Source organism: Helianthus annuus, chromosome 4 (genome assembly GCF_002127325.2).
Source record: "Helianthus annuus cultivar XRQ/B chromosome 4, HanXRQr2.0-SUNRISE, whole genome shotgun sequence".
Classification (NCBI taxonomy): domain Eukaryota; kingdom Viridiplantae; phylum Streptophyta; class Magnoliopsida; order Asterales; family Asteraceae; genus Helianthus; species Helianthus annuus.
The window spans coordinates 197,658,541-197,668,109 of NC_035436.2; the positions used below are offsets into that span (position 1 = coordinate 197,658,541).

The 9,569-nt window shown below is 35.7% G+C and overlaps 1 protein-coding gene across 1 annotated transcript; it reads left to right on the top strand.

The window, feature by feature from the left end:
* The first annotated feature begins 1,107 nt into the window (after positions 1-1,107).
* Positions 1,108-2,314, top strand: LOC110937739 (basic blue protein). Its single transcript, XM_022180198.2, has 2 exons — positions 1,108-1,526; positions 1,929-2,314. The coding sequence occupies exons 1-2, from the start codon at positions 1,331-1,333 to the stop codon at positions 2,123-2,125; spliced, it is 393 nt and encodes a 130-aa protein (XP_022035890.1). The 5' UTR covers positions 1,108-1,330; the 3' UTR covers positions 2,126-2,314.
* The last annotated feature ends 7,255 nt before the right edge of the window (positions 2,315-9,569 follow it).

Consider the following 9,569-nt stretch of genomic DNA (forward strand, 5'->3'; position numbering starts at 1 on the left):
TGCACTACAGGTTTTCATTTTTTGAAATATATCTAAAACATCAACTACAGATACTAAACACCCCATAAGTTCGTTACATCCTATCACAATAAATCGCTCCATAAGTTCATAAAACAACATTAAACACTTAAAAAAATAAACAATCATGCTCAACTATAGTCCATAATTTTCAATTTTATTTTCAAACATACAAGCTCTATTATTAAATGTTGATTATTTGTAATTAATCATTTAAACAAAAAAGCTATAAATAAAACAACAAAATTATTTAACTACAAGTCTAGAACAACCTAAAAAACATAAAAAGATCAAACCCTTATACATATATATTTTCTCTTAATCATCACATAAAACAACAAAAACAAAATCAATAAAGAAACCATACTAGTTCCATACGGGAATTTTGGCGTAATATGGGTTGGTCATGCCGGAATTTTGGTTTTTCCGACAAAAAAAGTCGTCCGGTCGTGAGGGTATTTTATTTTGTTCAATTTCTTTGGGTTGGGTTTGGGCTTGGGTTAATAAAAATAGATTGTATATTGGGCTTTGAATGTGTTAAGTAATTAAGTGAATAAGTGGTTAAAGAATAATTATATAAATTATGTTTTATACTTATATATTAAATAAAAATCGGTGTTTAACATTTTTATAAATTCATAATATTTTTTTAATTGGGCGGTTGAAAATTTTTAAGGGGTGCGGGTGAAAATATCCAAGGGGTGCGGTTGGAATTATTTTTTTTAAGGGGTACGCCCCTGGTTACAACATATGTTTGTGTATATATATGGTATTAGGTGATACTCACCTATTACTAGGTAATCGATACTATGCCACTTTATTAAAATACAATATATTATTATCGTATATATTACTAAAAATATTTAACTTCGACTTTATTAAAGTCACGAGAAATTTAAATCTAAAAACTGAATTAGAATTGTCTAGTTTTTGATATCTCATGTTTATTTTTAGGATAAGTATAAGATCGGGTTGTAAGTTAGAGGAATATCAACGATTGTTCGAGATCGGGCTGTAAGTTAGAGGAATATCAACAAGTAATTTTTAGCCACTTAAAATTATAAAATATAATGTTGAAAATTATAAAACGGGTACTCTGATAAATAATTATTTTAAGAAGTGTTTCTCAATGACAAAGAAACCTTATACTTGTATTAATTAAAAAAAACCTTAATACTACCGAACTTTCAAAATCTATGAGTGATTTTTTGGATATAAATTGGTTTCATATCCACACAAACAACTCACAAATGAAACGACAATAATCATCAAATTAGAAATCACCATCTCTTCTTGCTTGACTAAATAAATCATGGCTAAGGGAAGAGGTGATGCAATGATGGTAATAATGGTGATATGTCTACTAGTGATGGCGCTGCAATGCAAGGCATATGATGTGTTAAGAGATCATATCGTTGGTGGTAGCAGTGGTTGGAATATGAACTATAAAGACGAAAATTGGGTCGGTAAACCCGGAAACATCATCTTCATGGCTGGCGACAGATATGGTATCCTCTCAACATATCACTGCTTTGTTTGCTAACATTATATAAATTTAATTTGTAAATTACTCAACATAATATTTATTTCAGTAACCTACAATTTGAAACCATGTGGTTAATACCCAATCCATACTCCATTGGTGATAGAGGGAGTATGGATTGGGTATCACCAATGGAGTATGGATTGGGTTAAAATAACTAGAACCTAATCCATACTCCATTTCGGTTGAACCAAGATCAAACCTTCAAACATCAAACTTGTATGAAGAACATCATACCCAGAAAAAAACCCATACCTACCATCAACCGTACCACTCGATACCACTGATAGATCTGAACTACCCAGTACCACAACATCATGTTTTCATTTAGTTGTTTAATTGATTAGTTATTTTATGACGTGAACAGTTTTTAACTACCGAAAAGGAGAGCATAATGTTGTGGTAGTGAACAAGGAAGGGTTTGATAATTGCAAGACTACTCCGACCGACAAGGTTTACACAAGTGGAAAAGACTCCATTACCCTCCAGCATGGAGATAACTACTTCATTTGCAGTATGAAGGGTCATTGTCCTACGATGAGGACCTCAAGGCATGTACCATGAAGATTCAAACATTTTCATCCTGAATTCAAAGTAACAATAATAATATTATTATAAATACTAATGATAATGAATAATCAATAAAATCTATGTATTTATGCGTGTACTAAGAGTACCATATACTTTAAATATTGTCATATGGATTATGGTATAGACAAATTTCGCTTATTATAATATTTGGCCTTAAATTAAGCAATTTTAAAGTGTTGTTATCTGCGATATGTTATGTTGTACATATATTATCTGTTTTTAGCAAAGCTTGAAACCCGCATGGGTTGTAAAACTGAGATGTGTGACTCGAGCATTTTTATAGGTTTTGCTTTTGTAATCACTTTTTCTTAGTTGGTTTAACTAGAAATCGCCTGGTTTAGCTGTATACGGTACATAGATAAAGAGATGACGAGACAACTCTTCTTGATTTAATTGGTGCTTAATCCGGTTGAGTTTTTGAAGCCCGTATTTTTGTTGTTTTAACCATTGTTGCGAATATGGCAATACTTTGGGAAATTTAGTTATTTGTCACTAGACCATTAAGGTATTTTCTTTATTTGTTACTAGACCATTTGGTTTAATTAATGGTTGTGTAAAATGTGAACCTAATAAATGATTAATTAGTTGTGCCACATATCATAACTATCTAAGTCTAAGATTATTTTTCATACTTCTCTAATTTCACTTTTTTCGTATTTATATAATCTGAATTTTCAAGATTTCTATGCATTGTTGGTTGTACCTTATGCTTTGTTCCTTTTACTTGTTTTGGGTTCTTTGTTTCTTTTGCTATTTGGTTTGTACATTTTGGGTCAGTAGGGGGTTTAAACGGTTGACCCCTCACCGCATCTTCTCCTTGACGCTTTCTCTCTATCTCTACACGGCTCTCTCCCTTGTAACACCTTAACCGCTGGCGGTGTTAATGCACTTTGGTGATAAGTGCAAGGCTTCCAACATTTAGGGTCTTTGTTGAACAAGTGTCCAAACTTAGTCCCAAGAAGTTCCTAGGGACAATTTGTCCAAGTTTTGGAAGGAATTTCTTGGTCAGAGTTTTATGTAAAGTTTGGTCCCAAGAAGTTCCTAGGGACAATTTGTCCAAGGTTTGGAAGGATTTTTGTTTAGTCAGAGTTTTGTATAGTTATAGCTTTTGTCTGAGTTTTGTGGCAAAAGCTCCGAGCTTTGTGCTTTATGTTTGTCCGGGCTTTCTAGTTAGTGTTGAAAGTCCGGGTTTCACCTTGTATATATACTTTAATATGGAATAGACAAGGCAACGATTTCTGTGTGAATTTCTGTGCCCTAATCATTGTGTTTTGTCTGGCAGCGCTTTGTGTGAGTGACGTCATTCATCTTCATCAAGAATACTCAGTGTATTGTTGATTTCTCTCTCAAACCCTTGCTTTCTAGTGTTTCATCTACAGTGGTTGATCATCAGGTGGATTCCGCACACCTGTTGGTTGCTTTAGCTGAGTGAGATCTTGGATTAGGAGGCCTTACAAGTGGTATCAGAGCAGTGTGCTCATACTACTGTAGGTGTTCTTAGTTTGAAGGTTTTGGTGAGATAAGTTCATACTTTGATAGGGTTTTAGTGAGAGTTTAGTGATTCTTCATTCTTATCTAGTGATTTGATGATGGATTTTGAGTAGCTTAGTGAGTTTTTAGTGTTTTCTCCATCTGGGTTTTAAAGGGGTTTTTGTTCTTCTTCATACAGAGCTTTGAAGGTGAAAAAGATTCTGAGTTTGATCTTTGGAAAGCTTGGTCCGTGGTTTACACTTTGTGTTTTGTGTCTCCGGGGTATTGTTGAACCAGTGTGTAGTCACATTGGGGAGATAGTCCGAAGATTGGTTCCTTCTGAGTTTTGAGACTTGTCTGAGTTTCAATTCTTTCAGTCCGATTTTTACTCACTGTCCCAATTTTCCTTTTAGAGTTATTAGAGTCTGAGTTTCTTTTTAGCTTTGTCCGAATTTTTCCTCTTTTTAGGTAAATTAGTGTCTGAGTTTTCACTTTGTGTCTTGTCAGAATTTTATTAGTTACATAGTCCGAATTTTAAATATAGTTGAATCCGAGTTTAGTTTATTTAGTCCGACTTTTTAAACCTTCACTGATTCCGAGTTTTTAGTTCACAAGTTTAGGTCCGATCTTTTATTATTTCTCCACTCCGAGTTTTCTTTTTAAATGAGTCCTTGAGTCCGACTTTTTAATTTGTTTTTTTTTTCTTTAGATATATAGTCCGAACTTCTATAATGTATTAGTTAAGTCCGAGCTTCTAGTTTTTAATATATAAGAGTCCGACTTTTTTTTTTTAAGTATTTAGTGTCCGAATTTTATAGGTTTTTAGTTCATAGAGTCCGAGTTTCTTTATTATACATAGTGTCCGACTTTTATAGTTGTTTAGTCCGTAGTTCATAGAGTCCGAGTTTCTTTATTATACATAGTGTCCGACTTTTATAGTTGTTTAGTCCGTAGTTTATACTGAGTCCGAGTTTCCTTATTATACATAGTGTCCGATATTTATAGTTTTAAGTTTGAGTCCGAATTTTATATAAGAGTCCGACTTTTGATATATTAAGTGTGTCCGTATTTTTTAGAGTGTTCATTGTGTCTGAGTTTCATATTTTCAGGTCCGACTTTTCTAATTAGATAGAGTCCGAGTTCTTTAGGTTTATGTGTCCGAATTTTCATATGTATAAGTGTCCGAATTTTTACATCTCTTAGTGTCTGAGTTTAAATTTCTAACAGTGTAGTCCGAGCTTTGTTTGTGTTTTATTTCAGGTTCAGTGATCCGGGTTTCACACTCTGATTAAAACTCAGACATTTCACTTTGAACTTGGAAAAAGTCTTCTGTGACACAGTTTTTGCTTGGAAGTTCTCTGTTGTTTTCTAAAATGGCAAACAACAATCTGACTGCAATGGTGCAAAACCTCAAGCACAATGCTGAGGTAGGAAGTAGCGACAAACCTCCTTTGTTGATAAACGAGCTCGATTTTCCTGAGTGGAAGGAGCGTTTTGAAAGATATGTACGAGCAAAAGACATCAAAATCTGGTTGTGTATCGTTAAGGGATGTGGAGCTACTCCAGTACGTACGTTGACGATTGATACGTATTTGGGGCTCACTGACGAACAAAGGAGATTTTATGATTGTGAAGAAAAAGCTATGTCAATGATAACAATGGCAATGCCACAATCGATACTTCATACGTTTCGTAAAAGAAATAGCTCGAAGGAGTTGTGGGATAGCATGATCCAGCGTTATGAAGGAAATGAAATTTACAAGAAACGAAGACTTGAGAAGTTGAAGACTCAATTCGTTGTGTTTAAAGCGTTAAAGAATGAATCATTCGATGACACTGTGAACAGATTTTATCATCTGCTGAGCGAACTTGATAGAAGTCAGGAGGGCATCTACACTGAATTTGAAAAGGTCGAGAAGTTTCTGAACTGTCTTCCACGAGAATGGAATATGTACACCGCTTTGATTAGAGAGGGTGTTCTCTATGAGGAGCTTTCTTTGGAAGAAGTTGTTCAAAAGCTGAAGGGCTATGCCTGGAATATGGAAGATCAAGCATCTGAATTCGAGAAGCTCCAAGATCCTCAATTATATAAGGCTTCGAAACAAATAGAGAAAGGTAGTAACAATGGAGTCGGTGTTGCTTTGTATTCGGAGAATGAAGGTCCTGCAAATGAACACGCCTTTATAAGCAATAGTGCTAATTCAAGTGGAACAACCAATTCCACTCAAGGGATGTACTCTTCTAGTGGAGCTCAGAAATCTCAAGGAACAAGTTTGAACATTCCCAAGATAGATGCAAGTTGTTTGAAGATGATTGAAGAAAACATGAGTCTGTTGGCGTCCTTCATGACTGCCTACGAGAACTTCTGTCTTGGAAAGCTCGTTGAACTGTCAAGTCTCGATGAGGACTTTGATCTGATAGATCAAGACGAAATGGAAGAACTTGATCTACAACTTAATATGGCACTGTTAGTTCGAAGAGCGAAGAAGTTTCTGTTGAAGACAGGTAGAAAGTTCATAGGTGGTCAGACAAAGACTCGAATGGGGGTCGACATGTCAAAGGTAAAGTGTTACAACTGTGGTATCTATGGGCATTTCGCACGTGATTGTCGAAAACCGAAAATGGAAAGATCTGACAACAATTCCCGAGGAAATAATTCAAGACCTCCCAACAATACATCAACTGCTACCTCTAATTCAAGTGCTCGTTTGAATGGATCTGAAAATCTTACACCATCGACAAACAATGCTATGGTGGCTCAACCTTTACAAAATGTGACTGAGCCTTATGACTGGGGTTGTGCTTTGGAAGACATCTCAGGAGCAATTGTGTCACAGGCTTTTATAGCTGAAATTGTGAACGAAGAAGTGTATGAAGAGGTTGTCGAAGAGACTAGTATTGAAGAGCTTGCAGTTGTAGCTGAAGTGTTTGGGGAAGAGTTGGATTCGGGGATTGTTGCTGAGAATGAAAGTCCTTCGATTGAGGAATCTGCTGAGAAGTCTAGCAAAACTGAAGATGGAGATAAAGGAGAACGTTTTGAATTCAACATCTCCACAGCTGAAATGCAGCAATTTTGTAGGATCGTTTGCTGACCCGATGAGTCGTTCAGAAGAGCACTTAGACTAATCCAGAGGCGGAATTCATTGAATTAGTCTTCGTAAAGCTTGATTTCACTATTTAACGTCTCCTTTATTGATCAATTGTCAAATTACACGTTCGTGGAGACAAACGGACAGGGCTTCGCCTTTACACCTTGAAAAACACCTACCCAAGACTTCTGCCTGGAACCGCCCATATGACACCTATATATAGGAGTCTTGGGCCGCTCATATGGACAAGTCCATATGAGCGATCCAACCAAGTGACAGATGAGCGGTCCACTATGAATGCCACAAAAGCGGTCCAGCTCAACTACCCTATAAGCGGTCCTAAATCTAATACATGATTTCTCGTTTATCGTTTACTATACAATCAGCCCTATCCTAAGACTTGAACGAAGATGTAGTCGACAGACAACTGCACCAACAGACTCCCCCTTGAATGTTGACGGAATCTTCAGTGAGAGTCTTCAATCATTTCCAGCTCTTCACTCTTGTTCGGTCTTCTTCAGGAACTCAGCCTGGAATCAATTTTTTTATCAGGAACTTCCTCCTTGAATCATATGCCTGGAACTTTCTCTGGCTCTAACTTTCATCAGACTCCCCCTATCATCATGCTGGGATCTCTGTCTGGAAATCGTTATCACCATTGAAATCAACTCCTGGCTTTCTCTGTAGCAACAGGATCAGAAACCTGCAAAACTCAAACACTCTATCACAAACCAAAATAATTGTGATTCAACTTAATGAATCAACTAATTATTCGATAGCTTTTTCAAGTTAAACACTGATTCACAAATTTGAAATATTTCAATTTCTGATTCAACAATGAATCATTTTAAACATTTCAAATGATTTAACCAACCCGTCTGTTCATCATGTTTAGCCTTTGAGATTTTGAAAATCAGCTCTTCACCATCAGTTGTCGAAAAACTTTTTGGATTTTTCAAAATATAAAATGTAAATGCAAAAACAGAAATTTAAATGCAAAACAAACATATTTTTGTGAGTTTGTGCAAGAGGATCATATCAGTTTTTGAGACATAACACAAGCACCGTTAAGCTTTTAATCGTTTTAAGTTCTAAACGATTCACGTAGATTGACGATATAATTGTCCTCTTAAATTTTCATACAATTTTCAATCTATTCAGGATACTATTTAGGTATTTTATGAACTTAGTTCAATTCATGTGTCCCACCTCTTGAATATACTCCCGTATCCAGAATCCCAATATTCAGTCTTACAGGTTTGAACACTACAATGATGTCTGTACATAAATTAGGGGAAAGATGCGAGAACTGAGGGATCTCAGGTCAGAACTTCCGTTCAGCAGAGAGATATCAGCTTCGATTTAGCAGTGTGTCCCCTTTAGAGGATCTTTTAGCTACAACAGATGATTATCAATTTTATTGTCTAATCATTCTGAGGGCTATAATGCTATGTTTCAAGCATTTAGTGGGAAGTATTAGCCAAGGACTAGGTCAGAACTACCGTTCAGCAGAAGTCCCGGAATAATACCCCAGACATCATAGAGTATAAACACCTAGTATATCAGAATACGAGATCTTTCAAACGAGATTTCAGGGGTTACCTATATATCCAAGTAGTGTTCCCCACGAATTTCACAAGTTTGAAATTTTAGGTTTATATCCCGAATAAATCTACTAAATGTACAAAAACCTATCGTCACATCATCAGTGAGACCGTTTATTACATTTTGCATTACATTTCTTTAGCGTGCTGTGATAGTCTAACTGATTTACTATCATTTCCTCTTGTTTCGCAACAAAACTCATTTTTACAATTTTTTAATGTTTTTGACATTTTCAAATTTTTCTAATTTTTTTAAAATTTTACTCCCCCTAAAATCAAAATATGTTTCAATTTTGATTTTCTGGGAAAATTTGAAACAAACTGTACAAAAATGACAACATGATGAGAATCACTTCAATTCTCCATCCATATGACATAAACAATCAGAACTCCCCCTCACAACAAACTAATTTCCCATAATGATTTCAAAACACTTAAGTTTGTTTTAATCAGAATGGTTTTTCCGGAAAATAAGTTTAGTTGTTTTTATCTTTTGTAAAATGGGGTTCAAATCATCACTTTGTTTACCAAATTCTTGAATGATAATTAAATCAAGTCCAATTTAATGACCCTGATTTAACCACTTGTAAGATCTACACCAATTACTACCATACAACCACTTGTAAGTTTAGCAATTCAAGCTCTTCAAACCTGTTTTTCAACCAATTACCATCTTTTGGTTGAATTCTCAAGGTGCCGATTCCTACTCCTCGCTTACAAACCTGGGAGTTCCGGCAAGTCCTGCAACTTCACAAACAGATTTAGAAAGATGCCGATTCATAATCCGCAATACCATCTTGGGATCTCCGGCAAGTCAGGTTTTTCATTTAAACAGATTCACCCAAGCCTGACGGTCCTTGGGTGATTTCGAATTCTTGTTCAACAATGGTGGAAAATTTGCATCATCCATTGCTAAACCTGAATTCTCCTTTTTTACCTCAACCAAAGGCTCCCCTGGTTTTAACGAACCAGAATCATTGCCTGAAGGTGGCTTGTCTGATTTTAACCTATCAGATTCATCGCCGACATGTGGCTCCTTTGTTTCCGAAGAAACAGATTCATCGCCAGGAAGTGAAAACTTCACTTTCTTCTTTTTCTTTCTTTTTTCTGTCCTCAGATTTGTATCTGATGAATCTGTCTTGCTTGACTTTGCAATCGAGGAAGTTGATTCATCAGAGCTCTTATTCTTTCCAACAGATGAACCCGAGGACAAAATCTTCTCAAGATACTCTCTTGCCTTCTTTCTCTTTTTCC

Bases quoted from the DNA above. Each gene is read 5' to 3' on its own strand.
- LOC110937739 (XM_022180198.2), top strand. From the start codon at position 1,331: ATGGCTAAGGGAAGAGGTGATGCAATGATGGTAATAATGGTGATATGT. The intron at 1,527-1,928 runs GTATCCTCTCAA...TGACGTGAACAG, and splicing joins CATGGCTGGCGACAGATATG to TTTTTAACTACCGAAAAGGA.